The sequence below is a fragment of the Cydia amplana genome, chromosome 3, assembly GCF_948474715.1.
Source record: "Cydia amplana chromosome 3, ilCydAmpl1.1, whole genome shotgun sequence".
NCBI classification, from domain to species: Eukaryota; Metazoa; Arthropoda; class Insecta; order Lepidoptera; family Tortricidae; genus Cydia; species Cydia amplana.
In genome coordinates this window covers 19,256,508-19,277,061 of record NC_086071.1, presented here as the reverse complement: position 1 = coordinate 19,277,061, position 20,554 = coordinate 19,256,508, and the positions used below count along the sequence as shown (strand labels likewise).

The 20,554-nt window shown below is 37.6% G+C and overlaps 1 protein-coding gene across 1 annotated transcript in view; it reads left to right on the top strand.

The window, feature by feature from the left end:
- LOC134662830 (eukaryotic translation initiation factor 5B) overlaps positions 1-13,867 on the top strand; it is a 57,391-nt gene extending 43,524 nt beyond the window's left edge. Inside the window, exon 18 of the mRNA XM_063519153.1 lies at positions 13,743-13,867. Within this exon, the coding sequence (XP_063375223.1) occupies positions 13,743-13,850 (108 nt within the window). The 3' untranslated portion in view covers positions 13,851-13,867. The remainder of the gene's footprint in view (positions 1-13,742) is intronic.
- Positions 13,868-20,554: the final 6,687 nt, after the last annotated feature.

The following is a 20,554-nucleotide window of genomic DNA, read 5'->3' as shown; positions in this document are numbered from 1 at the left end:
TTTTTGTGTAGGTATTAAAACGGTAGGCATTTGAGTTTTCTTTGAGAGATAAGTATCTGTTCGTAAGAACTATAATATAGCCCTGTGCCCTGGACCTCATCTAGATCGATGGTACTCGTCAGGGCAAAGCTATTGAGCCCAAACACGATATAGTTATGATGAGTAGATAAGGAGTTCTGGTGACCAACTCCTGACTCCATTATGAGAACCTGGACCTCATCTAGATAGATGGTGCTCGTCGAGGCAAATCTATTGAGCCCAAACACGATGGAGTTATGATGAGTAGATTAGGAGTTCGGTGACCAACTCCTGACTCCATCATGAGAACCTGGACATTATCCAGGTCGTCCGGGTATAATAATAATGCAAAACCTAACCAGTATTCAAATAACACTGAAAACCTATCACCTAGCGAGAGTCTGTTGTTGAAATTAAATATGATGTAAAAAATGTACTTATTTGTATCAAGATTTTCTAGTCGCTGTATACAGCACTTCTCGGAACTCTCTGGCTGTTTACGAACGCACCATAGTCACCGAACGCCTGACGATCGAGCACAGGTCCGTCCCCTAAGCCGCCTCGGCGGAGAATGAGCGCGCGGCGTCGGTGCAGCGTGATTTATACGTGTTTTAAAATAATATAAATTTACGGCAAGGTAGGTCCTATAGTTATGATTATTTTTTTATGGGTTAACGTATAGTTATAGTTTGCTATAATATTATTTTTAGGGCAAAATAATAGTACAATTTGCGATAAAAAAATATAATGTAACCCTGTTTTCACCCAAAAAATGAAGAAAGTTCGGAAGGTTAAATATCCATTTTTTTTAATGAATCTTTGATTTTCAATAGTCTTAGCCGCTCGTAAAAGATATGGTGAATTGAATTGTAATCATTTCTGTATCAACTGATTCTTATTTACTGCAAAATTGAGAACCGAAACGACAGTTCTCACTGCAAATTTTGAAAAAGCCTCCCAAGAAAACTCATTTATTTTAGGTTTAAAAAGAGAAAATGTCAACTTGAACGGTCTTACTTGCTAGTTTAAGAAATGATTATTTAAGTACGTTATCAGTTTTTGAATGAATACTAATAGTTACGTCGTAATCTTGAATGAAAAAGGTAACAGATTGCAAAAAACGCTCGCTTGTAGGACTAAGGACTCTTAAGATGTTATACGGCCATTCATAGTTGCAGGGGCCGTCACCCTCGACCTAGTGACCCGGGCGCACCGATCAATGGAGGGTGCGCCATTCACGGCTCGCGGCTCAATGAAACCGCTCAGTTTCGTTACTAACCCCCCACGTTTTATAGCACATCTTTTAAAATATTACATCTTACAATTAACATGCATTCATATAAAAAAACTGCCCAAGTGCGAGTCGGATTCGCGCACAATTATTACGCAAAAAACGGCAAAAAAATCACGTTTGTTGTATGGGAGCCCCACTTAAATATTTATTTAATTCTGTTTTTAGTATTTGTTGTTATAGCGGCAACATAAATACATCATCTGTGAAAATTTCAACTGTCTAGCTACGGTTCATGAGACAGCCTGGTGACAGACAGACAGATGGACAGTGGAATCTTAGTAATAGGGTCCCGTTTTTACCCTTTGGGTACGGAACCCTAAAAATACTATTTACGTAATTTACCTGAACTGTGTCACCTACTATAGTCTCGTAGTCAATATGTATTTAATTGCTACTCGATTTTGTTATAGTACGAGTATAGTATCTGGTTTGGGTTTGGACCATGCATGCACCGTGTGTACCTTAATTAATTTATGGGAAATAAGGCCGTGTATACATATATTCTGTCACATTGTCCGTGTCGATATTTAATAACTCTACTTTACAACATAATTAAAACCAAATTTGTTAAGTTTTCACTTACTTCGTTATAATAATAGGTATACCAATGGTCACTCAACTTCGGAGAATTCTATCGGATATCCAGTGACGTCACGCCGGCATTTGGGCCATGTCAGTTGTCACGGAGCACCGCGCACCCGCGCCGCTAAACTGAACTTTATTTCAAGTAGATATGGTCTGTTTTTGCGTGACCGCCGATATACACAAGCAGGATGTGCTCGGTGCATTCCCATTGCGTAGTGAGCGTAGGCGAGTCTATCGCTCGGAGGGATACAGAAGTTCACATGCGGGCATCTTTCTCTTTTACTCCAATTAAGGCGTAATTAGAGTGGCAGAGAAAGATGACCGCAATTTGCGAACTTCGGGGTTCGCAGTAGGTTCTCGGTAGGGATCTTGGCGGGCTTGCGGTACTGTGTCGCAGGCTAACCCGGTATCAATGTTGCTGTTCATTGAAAATAAGGGTTTCAACATTGATGGTTTGGCCATAAAATTATCCAAGGATTAAACAGAAAACTGCCTCCGACATGTGTCGTTTTTAATAGGGAGTGTTACTACAATGTTCTGCCGCTGGAGTGCAGCACTAGCGCCTTTCACAAACCATAGAGTAACTACATACTGTGCCTTAAACTGTTTTTGACAAGTTTTCATAGACAATAAAATATGACATCGATGCATCAAGGCGGTTTGTTTACAAAGGGTCTACCGGGAAACGCGAAGGCCGAGAGTTATCTGCCTCTTTATCGCTCGATTATACAAGTGATAGTGAGGTTACGTATGTCGTATATGGCCTAAATTCTGAGGGTCTACCGAGGGCATGGCATGAGTGGTGGGGATAACTGACAGAACGTGATAGTCTTATGTATCTTTCACTAGGAGTAGCAGAGAAAGCGCTATTATTGTTTGTCTTTGTCACAGTCTCATATTTTTTTATTCCCCACCGTAGTTTATGGTGGGATACAAACAATGCGTAAACGTCAAATTGGTGTGAAACATATGAACAGTGCAAAGATTATCAGGAAAAATATTGAAATCAGTGTTTCGTGTGCATGTAGTAGTACTTAACAATTCAACAAATATGGTGAATTGCTCAGTTTTGCGCTGTACAAGTGACTGCCGGCAAAAACAGGACAACGTAACATTTCACAGGTAAATACAGTATTTTATACTTCGGTCACATTATCATGCTTAGTAACAGCATCCTACAATCTATATAAATTAAAATCTGAGTAGAAAAAGCATTTACAGTAAATAATAACTCGGGTAAAATAATTAACCTATAAATATTTCCTGATAAATTAACCGACCAAATTACGTACGCATATTGACAGTAAGCCGTCACCCTTTTAATAACGTGTATTAAATTTAGTCGCCTTGCTATTATTCGAGGGATACCAGCCCGTGATGCATACAATTACCCCAAAATTCGGGTATTTTGTATTTTAATAACATTTTTATAAATAATTTTGCTGTAGAACTGGACATATACGAACAATAAAATTGAACTGGGTTTAAATTAGAATGTAAATTATATTTATTTAAGCATTACGGATTCTTTCTAACGTTATAGGGGGTTTTGCCACGACTCAGATAATCTAATTCTATGATATGCTGCAGGTACTAATTCTAAATTTTGCAATAAGAGTGATAGATTACAAAATGAATATTTCGTTTATTACCTCCAGATTTCCACAAGATGCAGGCACGCGTGCTAAATGGATTTTAGCAACCGGAAGGAGAAACTGGGCACCGACGCAAAACTGCCGGATATGCTCAAAGCATATTACGAAAACCTACCTTTTCTATTTTTTCCTGTGGCACACAGTATGCTAAAAATTCTTTCTTTAGGCGTACTTGTAATATGTATAATAAATCGCTTAATGATATAGACATTTTTGTTCATAGTTTGTCCGTTTTCAAGAACAAAGTTCGGCATATTTTGTTTACTAGTAAATATTTTGCATTGTTTTCTTACTTTATTGCGTGTTGTACTCACAACTATAACTACGGGTAATTTATAATTAAGTAACCTATTTACTTTTCATTGTAATAGTCAACTTAGTAACGTATGAAACTTTAGGCCTATTTTTAGTCATTTTTGTAAGACTTACCTATTTGTAAAAGGCTGTTTGTTTTCTAAATAAATAAAAAAAAAAAGAAAATTGGCCCATTTATATTTTATTTATCGCTGCGTCTTACGTAGGCGAACAACTCGCGAACGTGATTAAAATTACCCCAATATTTGATGATATTGGGGTAATTTTTACCTATATGGTATCCCCGGGTTTGTGACGTCATCTATGTCTATCCCTTACGGGGGCACGCGGTAGGCCACATCTATAGAAATACTACCATCTATGGGGTCTACCCTCAGATTGTGATGGATTATGGTAGTGGCGCCCTCTGCGCAGAGTTTCGCGTAATATCCCTATTGGTTAGAATTATTGGTTGGGTCAAAATTATTTTTGTTGTCTTGTTTTTTGTCCCCAAAAAATGTGACTGAGTGGAGAGCTTTTTGTATGGAGTGAAGTTTAGTTTTTAATTTTTCTCAACATAATTATGTACTTATAAGCTATAGCTTAAATAGATAAAAATAGAAATAAAAGACAAAAATATAAGCGTGACAGAGTGGTCAGAAACAATACAACGAAAAGACCCCGTTGCTGTTGAAACTAACTTAATTACAACAGTGATGTTGGCGTGTGTCTAATATACCTACATAGAGTTCGTATATTCACCAACATAAACTCTGGTTATATTGGTATAATAATATACTCCGCCTGGTACTCTCTTCCGACTACGTGACTGACACAAGCCTACGTCATCATGCGACAGCGCTATATAAAGTGGCAATGTGTGACGTAGGCTTGTGTCACTCTGGGAAGAGAAGACCATGTTTTATTAGACTATGGGTTATATAGAATAAGTCTTCTAAGACAGATATCACATTTTAATACATATCACTCTCTTCTAATCGTTTGTCTGTGCGGATGCACAACATATTTTGTGAACTTATATTATGGTACATATGTATTTCAATGAGTAGTCCACGGAATAGCCAACAGTTGCCTCGCGTAAGAATTTTGACCCGGTTGCCTCGCGCAGCGTTGCGAACACGGCCTGCGCGCAGATGCGGTGACCCGGTCGGATTCTAGCTCCATTGATATTTTGCGGCGGTTTCATTCATGAAATTCGCTCTATGCGACGTTACGGCATTGTTATTCGCTGTATACAGTTGACGATGTTACCTTCAATTTTATTAGAAGTTGCAATTCGAAAATGACAAAAATCGGTGGTCAATATCGTGGGTTCAAACCTTGGTTCTGCAGTGTAGAAAATCGTAATTGAAAAAAAAGCGGCCAAGTGCGAGTCGGACTCGCCCATGAAGGGTTCCGTATTTAGGCGATTTATGACGTATAAAAAAAAAACTACTTACTAGATCTCGTTCAAACCAATTTTCGGTGGAAGTTTACATGGTAATGTACATCATATATTTTTTTTAGTTTTATCATTCTCTTATTTTAGAAGTTACAGGGGGGGGGGGGGACACACATTTTACTACTTTGGAAGTGTCTCTCGCGCAAACTATTCAGTTTAGAAAAAAATGATATTAGAAACCTCAATATCATTTTTGAAGACCTATCCATAGATACCCCACACGTATGGGTTTGATGAAAAAAAATTTTTTTGGGTTTCAGTTCGAAGTATGGGGAACCCCAAAAATTTATTGTTTTTTTTTCTATTTTTGTGTGAAAATCTTAATGCGGTTCACAGAATACATCTACTTACCAAGTTTCAACAGTATAGTTCTTATAGTTTCGGAGAAAAGTGGCTGTGACATACGGACGGACAGACAGACAGACAGACATGACGAATCTATAAGGGTTCCGTTTTTTGCCATTTGGCTACGGAATCCTTATCATTCCTACAAAGACAAGACGTTAAATGTGTACATTAAACATACTGCGACCCCGGGCTTGACTAAATTTCTACTTAAACTAAAAATAAAAATACATTAGGGTACCTATGTACTTACTACGAGTATCATTGGTTACCAAAACGACATAACCCTTAGTTTCTAATTGGCCCTGAGATAAATAAGTATACTTACCTTGACGCGCTCTTATTCTCTTAACAATAAAGTCGCGTCGAGATAATTTTGAACACCTATAGGTACGCTTAGCAACTATTGCTGCTGACTGTACATAACATCGCTATCGACAAAGCTGCGTTTTTCCCGAAACAGCAAGTTTTGCCAAGTAATCCCGGACCCGGGCTCGGCAGCGAACTGCTAAACGAATGTTATCCGATAATATGACGTCTTCTACCAAAAGGTACTTTATCCATCCATAAGGGCGATTACTAACTGTGTCTCCAAAGCATTATCGCTGTACCAACCGTTTCACTTTGTCAATAAGAGCGATTTCTAACTGCAACTACATAATATTATCGCCTTACCGACATAACGGCATGCATCAAGGTAACTCCCGGAGCTCCGGAGGCTCGCCGGGGCATCCAAGGCTGACCTACTTGCAGTGCCCCAATTCGCTATGACGTCATCCCCTCATTCACCCCTGCACGGATAGCATGGTCGCGATTTTATCGCCTGTCGTGTCATGCGTCACTTTCGCACTTAGTTGTTAGAACGTGACAGGCATGGTGACAGACGGTAAAGAGGCGACCATCTTGGCCCTCCTGCAATCGATGCGACCGGGTCGTGAATGAATATATTCAGCCAGCTATTTTTAGAACGGCATTTATAAAAGAGAAATATTGTAATGTCGCAAATCTAACGCTAACAATTTTGGTATTTGATAGTTCAAATAGTCTGGGGCCCGTTTCTCAAGCTTTTCAGCTTGTAATACAAGCGGATGTCACTTTTTGACAGCTTTTGTTAGAAAGGGACTTCCACTTGTATTACAAGTTACAAGCTTTTGAGAAACGGTCCCCTATTTTTTGCGTTTAAATTAGAATCATTAGATTTATCGATCTAGGATTCTAGGAAGTAAAAAAGGGAGATTTTCTTTATGGATAATGAAGTTTCCGGTGCGTCACGCACGTACAAATAAAAATAAGTTCTTACTTAAACGTGACGTTCTAGAAATTACATTTTAGGACATTTTATACCCAAACAGGTACCAGACACTTCCTTGTTCTGGGTGAAAAAAAAAATCATCGAATATGCTCGATGTAATCGTCGGTATAAGCAAAAATACATTCGTAAATTTTTATTGTTTTTATACCTACGGAAAATCATTACCTAAATGGAAAAAGGTGTTGTAACACTTATTCAGAAACATTTTAAAACAGCCATTTCTCTACAAGATTTTTATTCTTCCCTATGCCATTTTATACATAATTTTCTCAAGAAGCAGGCGCCAGTCGCTACCCGAGCGCGCCCGAACAAGTGATATACCACTGTATTGAGCTTAGTTGACCTCGGCGCGTAGCCAACGTGCCAATCGTCAACGCTCCGTAGCGTATCGTAGTCATCTCTGTCACTCTACCCCCCTAGTGCGACCGTGACAGTTGCGTTTCTTTCGCGATTGCACGTTGGCTACGCACCCTCATTTGACCTGCAGCGCCCTATTTCTCTGTGACGTCATACCATTCACCCCTGCGACTCAATCGATGCCCTGGTTCGTGAATGAAAGCTATTTTTCAAACGGCGGAAATAAAGGCGGCGCCTAAAGTGTCGAAATGAAATAGACAACACTGAAACTTAGAATGGGACCTTTAGAAATCATATAACGAAAAGAGGAATAATTTATGAAAATATTACTCTTTATAATTTTTTTGAGGTATCTACTGATAACCGATAATGAGCTTTCGCGAGTGCAGCCCAACAATCGGTATTGGAAAAGGTCACATCACTATACCGCGGCGAGGACTGCCGGATGAGCATCGCCGCAATGGCGGCGTCGTAGTAGAGTTTCCCGAGTTATGTCTGTTTTATAGTATTAAATCCTTTATTTGATGATGATTGGCGTTTTAGTTCAACACTACAGAAGGTAGGTTGAGGTAGGTACAGAATGGATTTTTTTAAATGGGCAGCTACCAGATCCTAAGCTGCTATGCCAAAATTAACGATTATTAAAATTTACATTACAGATGTTGGACAAAATGTACAGTAATAGTGACAATAATGATTTTTTTTTATAATAGATTGTAGATCTATATTTTTTCCTAAAACTTTAGCTTTGTATGACCACGACGAAATGGAAATACGAAAATTATTGCCACGTTTTTTCTTAGTATTCGCAACATATTTTCTCGTGATTCTCAATAGATTTGCGACAAAAAAAAGAATGTTTCGGTAGACCTAATAAGCAGAGGCCCCAGAGGCGTCCTCTCTAGTTAATCTAATTCGGCCTGCAGCGCCCTATTTCTCTATGACGTCATACCATACACCCCTGCGGCTCAATCGATGCGCCCCAACTGGGTCGTGTGTTCCCATCGCTTGAGGAACAAACACACTAAATAAACTTAGGTTAAACTCTTGTGAACCAATTATACGTCGTCCACGTAAGGGTCTCCCCAAATATATCGACACGGAATCGGCAAAAGCCGATACATAAAAGCTTTACCTATGTCTGCGCAATAAGAGCGAAAAAGTCGTTATTCGGCTCGGATCGCTTTTCTATCAGCTTTTGCCGATTTCGCATCGACATATGTATGAGACCCTAACAATAAGAAAGCACGTATAAAGTCGACTTGAATTAAAGCGAAGGAGTGTCATTATGAACATCATATTAATGATGCCATCGCCACACTATATATGTCATTGAAAATGCCATGCAGACTTGACTTGGTCTGACTTTTATACTGGTTCTTTCACACCTCGTTGCGCTCGCGATCGGAACGCCACCCCTGAATCGTGAATGAACCACATCTTGAACGGGCTATTTTTAGCCGTCTCAATTCGGCATCATGGCCGGAGCCGGTTTTGGCGGATGTCGCGACAATTAAGGCATGAATTAAAAGACAATTCGGTGCGGCCAACGAACCTGTAATGAGCTTTTTCCTGGACATGATCAGGCCAATTTGAACGTGCCATTGACGTGACGTATATCTCAGGACTGGCCTTCTAGGCCACATGGGCACTTTTACACGACAAGATGCTATTTACATACAAACAATAATTATATTTCGTCACTTCATTTTTCAGATATAATTATATATTAACCATGTAGTTCCCCTATTGTACAGGTAGCATCGCACACATTTAAGAGTAACTATTTTGATTAAAACTGTCAAAGAAACTTCCGCCCACATCCGGTTACCGCTCACCGGCATGCCGCTCTTCATTCTTTATTTGTGCGTGGTAGCGTTCACACGTCGTCGGTCTAGTTGCCGAAATATTCGACACAAGACCACATTGCTTTTTTAATAACGATCTTCGTTTCGTACTATGGTGTTAGCTGTGAGATTACATTTTATTCGTTGTGCAATATAAAAAATATTTGTTATTAATATAGTTGGGCAATCCTTCAACTTGAAGGACATACATAAATCCTGGGGGTTAGTCGAGAACTAACACGAAGGAATAAATCATCCTGGGGGTTGGTCGTGAACCAACACAAAGGAAAGTCTGTTCGTATTTCGAACACCGATTTCGCCTGGGGGTTGGTCGTGAACCAACACGAAGGAAAGTCTGTTCATATTTCGAACACCGATTTCGCCTGGGGGTTGGTCGTGAACCAACACGAAGGCATAAGATCGCACAACGAAACAGAGGGCCTAGATATTCATATTGGCGCATTTTTCATAGTAGGTACCCATGGTACCATGGTTGCAATAAAGAATTACGAATTATGTTATGTGAAAAATGTATTGTCTTTAAAATGGTAAATATGCTTGAACCCACTTGAACAATTTGTGAATACTGAATACGAAACACTCTTTACGCCTTTTTCATCATTAATACATCAGTTCATGTCGAAGCTGACAAAGTGTCAAGCGTCATTTAGAGTAGGTACCATGACCATCCATCTGAGAATAATAATAAAAACAAACTAGGTACCTAACTAGGTAACCTATTCATATTATAATATTCCATTTTTCAAAACGATTATCCTTTAAAGGATTACCCTCAGAGTATGCCCTTAAAAATATAAATAATTAAATAGGTAATAGAAACCGTAAAACATAAACAAATGAATGTATGGTATGGTTCAATAAGTTTCATGTGTCGGTCACGGTACCCCTCCAGTCATTGTCAATACAATGCTGACAATACGATGGTACCTACTATGCAATACGCTTTTGCCAAGTTTAAAATATATGTAGGTACCTACCTTCATATCATAAATGTATTATCCGTAGTTGGTGGGACCCACCACTTATACTTCTTTTGCTATCTAACTATGTCATTAATACAGCATATGTTATTAATATAGCACATTCATAATATATGTCATGGCGTCAAGATGAAATCACTAAACATAATATTTGTTTTCTAAACTCACAATACAACCACAGTAGCAATACAGCAAATACAATATTTTTATTATGCCAACAATATTTTATTTCCGACAGAGCGAATATTTGGATACAAATAGAAGGCATAAGTTTGAGTTTTGTTGCTTGTTACTTACCTCAAATTCTGCGGATTGCTCTCGTAGTTGATTGCTGTAAATAGGTACCTGTTTAGTTCGCGCTGCGGGAATAGAAGCTGCAACAGTTGCAACACCGATATCTATGCAAATATGGCCATTCATTCCTTGTTGTCAATAATATTATAAAATGATAAACAGAGGTTCATCCCCTATAATATATCTTTATTCAAATGTAAAGACTCGTCACATGGAGTTATGTACAAATGTACAGTAAGCTAATTACAAATGATGTTTGTGGAGTAGGTACGCTGACTTTACCTACTCGGGTTTTAACTGGTTATTAGGTAAGTACTATGCACAATTGCACATTCAGTAACTCGAACAGTATACATTAAGTTTATAAAAGTGGATCATACATATACTTATTCTGGTGCCATTAATGGACCTTGGCCCTTGGATCATCTTTTATATGTATGTAATATGAGCGCAATAATAACCATTCGAGTTTGAGCAAATTATTTGAAAGATTACTACGAAAGTTGAGTAGCAGTATAGTCTTATAAATGATTTTTGTTTAATATACCTTTTGGTAATGCTACACATGTGATAGCGCATGATTGAACCGAAAGCATAATTATGCACGTTCATATCGGTATTTGTTATAGATCGCAAACATGATGGATTTTGAAATTTGGTTAAAATAAAATTTATATATATTTTTTTTCTTGGATAGATCCAGAGGACCTAACGATATTAGACACGTTATATATGTAAAAAAAAAAAAAAAAAACTTAGTTTGAAGTTGACAGTCTTGAAACGCGCTAGGCCGCGTGAGTCTTTAGAATGTTCGTTGTGTCACAATTTGTTCAGCAGGAGCTGCTATAAGTTGACATGCGTGTGCATAACTAAATTTTCTCAGTGTCGCTGTCTGCTCAAACGTCACACGGCCGACGCGTCAAGACGCGGGGAACGATATCACAGCCACAGCGTATCCCGTCCTGCATGGAGGTAACGCTGGGTTGTATGGTTGTATCGTTAGCCTAAATTACGTTATGACTCTTAGACGAGCCTGTTTTTGATATCAAGTAGCCTCGGAGTAGGCTCGGAGCCTCTAATTCCACATCGCGGACAAGGACCGCTAGCGAACTTTAAAACCTTTTTTCACAAAAGGACATTTTAAGAGTTTATAACACCTTTTCAAATCAAATTAAATTAAATGTAAAGTTGACCACAAATTATTAGTAGAATTCTTATCAATTACCTACGTTTTATCAACAAATTGAAACGGGATTATTAGGATTTGTTCTAACATCGTAATGTGTTCAAAAAATTTAACCTAGCTATACCTAATATGGACCTTTGTTGAACCTGCATCACTAAACTTCCTTTGTGCTTTTTAACAATGCTTTATGACTCAATTTGCACAGTAAACTTGTGTATAATGTACACATATTATGTCCTGAACTTGGTGTGCAGTACACGGCGTTCGATATTATAGTAATAGATAAATATTTAGATAATAACTTGGGTACTTGATTGCCTAAAAAGTTAAAAACACAACCCGTTAATACAGTTGTTTGCTAAAGCATTGATTTAATTTTGGTTCAGTTTAGTTTCTCGTGCTTCTGGATTCCTTTATGATAGCAGTAAATAAATCAGAAAAGGTAGTATCATGGCTTCATGAAAAAGGATCATCAGATCGTATTATTTTAACTTAAAGCTAAACGACTACTAAAATACGGTTTTAAATCATATAACTTACTTGGTGACATATGTGGTATATTTGGGACACTAATTGTAAGTTAAAAACATAACATCCAAAATGGGTACAACATAATAAAATAAATCCCAAGAATAAAAAAAAAAAAAAAAAAAAGTCAATATTCTACACGCACGGCGATTTTTATTTATTTTTTATTTATTTTAGTTATTTATTACACAAAAGTTACAACTTTTTTGTTAAGGACAAAGCTCCACAAAACTACATTTGTTTGACTGTGGAGTCGCATTATTAATTTTAAACGAATTAATTAACGATTAATTTACAAACGAATGTTTTGAAATATTGAACTTTAATAGGCATAAATTATCTCATACCAATGACACTATTTATGAGTACCTAGCAGCCTAATATATTGCGTACACTTGGGCCAAATAAGAATTGGCGTTCCGGTTTAGCACCACGGTTAACAAACACATTCCACCTGAATTACTCGTTTTAATAAATAATAAATAAATAACCTTTGTTATAAATAAAATAAACCTTGGACCTGTTTTTAAATGTTTTACTATACTTTTAATAATATATTTCTAATGCCAGTGCGTTGTGTACGTAACGAACAGTATTTAAAAATACTGCGTTCAGTGGAATATAAACTAAGGAAAAATAAATTCATTCGGGACGCCCCGGCGCCCATGCGATAGTCAGGAGGAATCTCCTAACTTAGACAAAAAAAAAATAAAAAGATAAAAGAAAAAGACAACCAACACTTTTATCTTTTTTCAACCAAAACTTATATCTCTAAACATCTACATGGTTAATATATAATTATATCTGAAAAATGAAGTGACGAAATATAATTGATGATCAAACGAACTTCTTGAAGTGAAGTTCGATCGAAATTATATGAGTCACTTCATTTGAAGATATAATATAAGGTCCCTCCCGCCCTAGAACCCTGATATAAGTTTTGGTTTCTGCCTTCTCTAAAAATAATGAAGAGCGGCATGCCGGTGAGCGGTAACCGGATGTGGGCGGAAGTTTCTTTGACAGTTTTAATCAAAATAGTTACTCTTAAATGTGTGCGATGCTACCTGTACAATAGGGGAACTACATGGTTAATATATAATTATATCTTCAAATGAAGTGACTCATATAATTTCGATCGAACTTCACTTCAAGAAGTTCGTTTGATCATCAAAAATAAATCATCAACAATTACAAAATACAGTTGCAAATTTCAGTTAAATTAAGTATTATAATTATTAAGAGATGTAATGAAGTCTCTAAATGTCGAATTACATAAAAAATAGGCTCCTTAGCTTTATCAGAAATGCTAAAGGACGTCACGTACCCAACACTTTTCTGGAATGCCCTAAAAGATTTAAGGGCCACCGCACAATAGCGTCATTTGAGCGTCGGCGTCTAGTCAACGCTATGGAAAATGGCGTCGCTGCGCAGTTGCGCCAACGTTGCGCAGCAGCCATAGAGTTGAATAAACGCCGACGCTTGGAAGACGCTAGTGTCGGGTGGCCCTTAACATCAACCGATCCCCAAAATAAATGCAGCTTTTATAAATCTGTTGTTGTTTCAGATTTCGCGCGCGAGCATCGACGCCTGCAAGGACTATTTCCGCGACGACCTCATCAAGACCGACTGGCAGCTCATGGTGGAGCTCAAGAAGCTCTTCCAGATCCTCTAGACCTTCAAGAGCTCACACTCGGTAAACCTTCACAATCAACAGGGCTATAACCGCGAAAATCGAAGTTCGCGAATTGCGGACATCTTTCTCTGTCGCTCTAATTACGCATTTTGTGGAGTGAAAGTGAAAAATCCCCGCAATTTGCGAATTTCGGTTTTCGCGGTAACCCTCAGAGGGAGTAAGGCGCAACGTTGACCGTCTTATCGTATGTTCCATCTACACCGTTCACAAAATCCTCTTTTTACTGAACTTCGGGTTACGTCGCCGATTGCCAAACGACGTCTTTTGCCGATTCCGCCGTTCCGCGTGATTTATGTGGCCCCAGATTTAGGTGACCCTGGAAAAGCTGCTAGCCGCGCGGTTAGCCGCCCCCGCGGTAAACCGCTAGTGCGTTATGGCCCTAAGGTTGTGGCTTGACTCGTAAAATCAGGAAAGTGTTGCCCGTCGTTTGATTGTTTCAGTTGAATAAGTCCACCGTATCCGTTGTATCATAGAATCTCAAGTTACATAGCAACCCATCCCGTAGGTACTACTTATAGCCATTTAAAAAAAATCTGCACAATTTTCGTGTCTCAGAACCTTTTTATATGTTTTCATTTTTAAAATTGTTAGCATATTTAATCTGGGCAGTTAAAAATATGTCCCTCATTATTCGTATGAAAATTCAATTTCTAGGTTTGTCACGCGAATTCAAGTAAAGTTCATACAGAAACGTCACGTAACGGAACGATCTTATTGTCAAGACGGAATGCCTTAACAATTTTATGAAAAATAAAAAGTAAATTCTGAAATATTGTTTTTCGAAAAAAAAATGGAAACAGCTCATTTACATATACGTAGATTTGTCGTACAAAATAATAACATGTACATTGTTTTATAATTTATTTACTGCCATTTAAAAGCCATTTAACATTAATAACACTCAAACATCTTGTTATAAGTGGTTATTGTAAATATAAAAGAGACATTTATGATACATACATCATAATTTTATTTATTAGCCGCGTCTTCAACCTATGGTGTTTATTTCTGAACGTGATTACGTGTTGAAATTTTATTTATTTTCTGTATTTTAGCAATGAAGTCCGTTGAACAACTCTGATTTTAGGTTAGGGTATTTTCATTTTAAGTTGTACCATAATGACCATAGGTATACATTATCTTATTGCAAATGGTTTGATAATCCCAACAACCTTTAAAATAGCCGCATTTTACATGAAAATGCCCACCCACTTCATTTACCTGTGTCATTTTGTTGCATGTGTGTTTTTATGAAATCCCCTGTATATATCCAATATGAATGTTACAATAAATAAAAATCGATCTTATGAAATGTCTGTTCATAATTTATTTCGAGTAGTGCAATACGCGATCTCATCGTGATATTGTTTTTGTCTGGCAATATCTTTTATGCGAAGCTGTTTACACTTTTCCAATTCTTGGAATCGTATGTAATTTTTATTCGGAATCACGAGCTTTTTCGATGCTATTAGGCAAAAGAGTGTCCCGAAATTTCCATACATCCTTCCATTCCGTTACCGCCATAAAGTCGAAGAGAAATGGTAACGGAATGGAATTAAACTCTTGGGACACTTTTTTTCTTCTATTAGGATCGGCAGAGCTCGTGATTCTGAGTAGAAATAACATAAACATAGACACGTAAAAAAAGTGTATAGTATATGACTTTAAATAAAATCGCCATTCTACGGTGCCTCTGATTCTAACGTAGTGCCAGTTTTCGATCGATGTCTATTTATAAAGATATACCTATTATTAAGTAGATGGAGAGTTGTAGTTGGTAAAGATATAACAAAACAGTTTGTCTCTGTCACACACAAATGTATTGTAACATTCAAAAAGTATCAGAAAAAGACAAACAAATACGTTTTCGAGATTTTAGAATATCGCCACTAAAGACCAATGGCTTTATTCATAAACGAGTTACTGGCCTGAATTAGCTATGAATCGTTTGTCTTTATCTGTCGTTTTGACTTATGTATTTGTAAGAAAGGGATAAGTAAAACATAATTTAACTAAATCAGGTCCGTGAAGTTTTAAAAAGTAAAAATTGGAGTCTTTGCCAACGCCAACGGAGCACTGTCAATGAAATGGGAGGTAGAGGTCGCTTGCGATAGAGTCCGGCTAAGCTAACTATGCAGTACTTTGAAGTGAGACACCGACATATAAAATATATCAAAACAGATCACTCATGTATTTTAAGCCGAAAATTGCTCGACATGTTAAATAATGCCATAAACGAGGGTAGTTCCATTTAACTATTATTCTTATTATTATTTATTACTAACATTTAGAATAGAGAGCCAGCATTTTGCGCCATGAGTTGATGTTGTTTTGACATCAAACCATAGAAGCGGAGCGTGAATCTCGCGACTTAAACGCGTTATAAGCGCCGTGAATTTTACGTTTTCGGTCGCGTGGTACAAGATGCGATTGCGACAATTTAATTGTTTGCTATATGGTTTCTCTATGGTAATAATAACTCGATGGGTAGTTCTCCGCCCGCGCCGAATCCGTCGGATCCGCGGTCTGCCAACGCGTGCTCCCATTGGAGCTACTCGGTTCGGAGCGAAATCTCCGACTTAAAATACGTGAATGATCCGTTTTAATATGACTGACGTGCCCCTCATCATATTTTCGTAAGATGTAGTGACACTGCCCCACACTGTCACTTCAAAGTCCCACAGTTAGCTTAGGCCCACTCTAGTTGTCTCTCTAGGAACAGGGAAAACAATGGTACAGAGGTTGTATTAAACATGTAGGTAATTTCCTTTTTAAAATGCTTTGTATTATATAGATGGAATCGGACATATTCTTATATTGAAGAAATTATATTAAATTATGAAAATTATGTTACGTTTTATTTACCTTCACACCCAGTGTTGTGAATAACGCTTATTTTTAGGCTTAAAGACTCGAGCCCTCAAGACTCGTAAGTCTTGAAGACTCGACTCGACTATATTTGAGAATTGTATGTATTTATTTTACGCGTATGGATGTCAGAAATCGTCTTTGCCGCCTTTGAGGCGTTAAGCCTCGAGAGTCTTTAAGCCTCCAAATGAGCGTTATTCACAACACTATTCACACCCAGAAAATAATATGATAAAAAATGTTGACGAGATTCATATTCATAAAGGCGTCCAATTGAAGAGGGCATGTTTCTAAAATTATAATTAGAGAGAGTAAAGTGACATTTTACATAATATGAAAAATGAGACAACAGGAACTCATTCAAGCATTTTATACAATAAAAAAATTAAAACTAAAACGTGGCGATCCGGAAAGGAAATTTTGTAAATAAAAGGATAATAAACAAAATAAATTGGTAGGTACCTACTAAATATTTGGTGTCAATCTTAAATTACACATATAGACATGGGGCCTGTCTCTCAAAAGCTTGTAACTTGTAATACTAGTGGAAGTCTTTCTAACAAAAGCTAGCAAAAAGTGACATCCGCTTGTATTACAAGTTACAAGCTTTTGAGAAACGGGCCCCTGGCCCAAAGGTAAGCAAAGCTTGTAAAGTTACTGGGGATAGGTACTATTCAACGATATATATATTTAAGATCGAATAAATACACACTTTAGCCACATGAAATACATCTATGTAGTGTCTGGCGGCCTAGCCAAGGTGACGACCGCTATCGCTTCGCCATCGAATCGCTTTGTGTCTCTCTAGCACTCTTCTAAATTAGTGTGACAGTGACAGTTGCGTTTCGTTCGCTACGTAGCGTTAGCGATTGGTATGTTATCTACAGGGCCTGTGCGGAATGAGAAGAGTTGTATTGGATCCCACACATTTCACGACTTCTCTTTCCGCACAGACTCTATAAGCAAACAAATAATATTTGTTTATTTATCACAACTTACACATGATCGAATCCTGGTAACCGGTATCCCAGAACAGCATCAGGGTCACTATAGCTGGTCAAGCAAATCTTGCCAGTAAAAATAGGCGCGAAATTCAAATTTTCTATGGGACGATATCCCTTCGCGCCTACATTTTTCAAATTTGCCGCCTCTTTCTACTGACAAGATCTGCTTGACCAGCTATATCAAGTAAGTATTAGCGGCGACTACGTGAATAGAAAAGGCGAACTAAAACTACAGTAAGTATATATTTTAAATTAATTTACAAAACAAATTTGACGTCACACTGTATATTTTAACTTTATTTAAGACGGCATAGAATTAGAGTCAGGTAAATAAAGTTCCACCCAACTATAACCTACGCCAAGATTAGGAACCTAGATGGTACCTACCTAAATAATCAAGTTAGAATCAGGCCGGTTGTCGTTTTGCCTCTTCGATGCATTTCCGTTACATACCGGGAAACCAATATTATCGGCTACGACGTAACGCTACAACATTAGCTCAGCAGTGAAGTAAAGAACATGTGATGAAAACGAATTAAGTAATTTATATGTATATGCAAGAATGTAAATGCGATCACGCGCTACAAATGAAGAACCTTTTAAGCATTTAAGAGGGAAGAATAGCTACTGACAATAGACACTTTTTAGAGTTCCGTACCCAAAGGGTAAAAACGGGACCCTATTACTAAGACTCCGCTGTCCGTCCGTCTGTCACCAGGCTGTATCTCACGAACCGTGATAGCTAGACAGTTGAAATTTTCACAGATGATGTATTTCTATTGCCGCTATAACAACAAATACTAAAAACAGAATAAAATAAAGATTTAAGTGGGGCTCCCATACAACAAACGTGATTTTTGACCGAAGTTAAGGCGCTAGACGCCGTTTTTGGCCGAAAACTCTAACATTCTAGAGTCTATATCTTCTTAACGGTTCAACAAAAAAATATGAAAAAAATATATATGATTTTACGTTTTATGTACAACATTTGTAACGTTTGACTTGTTCCCTATGACTTATAGTTTTTCCAAAAAAGGAACATTACGACAGGCCGTTTTGCGACTAACTTTGCCTATTTCTAGTGAACGGTTTATTCGATTAAAGTTATTTTTAAACTAGAATAATTGTTTTAACAGATACTACAAATGCAACGTAGAATAATTTTAATAAATAATTTTTTTTTTAAGAAATCGAATATTTTTCAACATTTTGTGCGTATGTAGCTCGAAAAAGGCGTGGCCGGCAGTCGTGTGCTAGCTTTGAGACGAGGAGGCTGTGTCGCTCGTCGCTCCGTGCCTTCCTTGTATTCTGCATGCTTGTTCTGAGCCGAGGTGCAATAAAATTGGAGTTATTGTGGCCAAAGATTAAATAACTGCAGAATGTTGATTTGGTTGTGACGCGCTTTAGCGCGCACAACACGGTGTTTCGCAGCCTATTATTACGAACGTAATGACAATATTTCCACTTATGTTTGAGAAAGCTTCATTTGAAATATATAAAAAATGTTTTCGAACATGCGCCGACATATTTCCATTAAAATTTAACGTTTTTAATAAAGTTCAATTTCTAAAAAAAATTTATCAACATTGACAATTTATGTTGTAGGTATATAGTTTGATTCAGAAACCATTACATTTTTAGGATTGTTACCCATTAAAATGATGTTAGTTTATTAAGTAAATCTGAGGGCACGGCAGTGCCCCCGCCAAGTCGAGCAAAAAAAGAGGCACGGCCGTACCATCCTTTTTTCGAAGCGATTCAGGCCATTTTCGACGTCCTGTAATTTTGTGCTGGCTGAAGCTAAAACCCTGAATTTTCAGTAATATATAGGGCTAAACATGCTTAAGATATATTCTCAAAAACATTCAATTTGAACTAGTAGTTTAAGAATGATTGTACGTCAAAGTTCCTTATTTTCGACACTGACACACTCACTCACTCACTCACCTACGATCATCATAATTCTAAGGTACTTCTAGTATATCCACAAGCTTCAAATTTTAAACATAAGTAGTTTTCAGCTTATCAAGCCATAGAAAACCTAAAAATATTGCAATATCAGTCACGTTTTAAAGATCTAAGAACTGCATAAGTATGTTTGTAATCCCATATAAATATTTGCTATTACAAAGTTATTGTTGCAGTTCCTACAAATAGTAGGTAGTAAAGTAAAGGTACACTACGATGTACGATGTGAGTATGAATGAAGATGTGTTTCTTTATGATATGTGTATATATTAGACAAAACAATCAAACCTAAGGTAGGTAATAAACACATTAAAAAATGTTGGCTGACGGCGTATTGCATAAAGTATCATTCTATGGAACTAACTATGTCAACAAAAGTCATTCATCAAGTTTGATTACTTACATAGTTAGCAAGTTCCATCGAATGACACTCTACCAATTCAATACGACGGTTATGTCAATTACACAAACGTGCAGCATGGTGCGTAACGGGATGGGTAAGTAATATATAATAATAATATAATTTTATACGGCGTTTTAAACAGGACGCGAGTCGTATTAACCGTGAAATGTAATTTACGACCTCCACTAAATACATTATCTACTCATACTCAAACAACAAAATATCTGCAAACAAAAGGTATACGAGTATAGCGCCAACTGCACGCCTCTGGGCTGTATCTTATTCTTTGAACCTCGTGGCGGTGCAGCGATACAAAATTCACGTACGATCGCAGCGAGCGGGGTAAGCGGGTGGTGCGGGTACAGAGCGCTTAGCTCCGCCCTGACGCTCAAGGGCATTGGGCCTTCCAATCGTCTTAAGCAACGTCGGGCGGGGTCAGT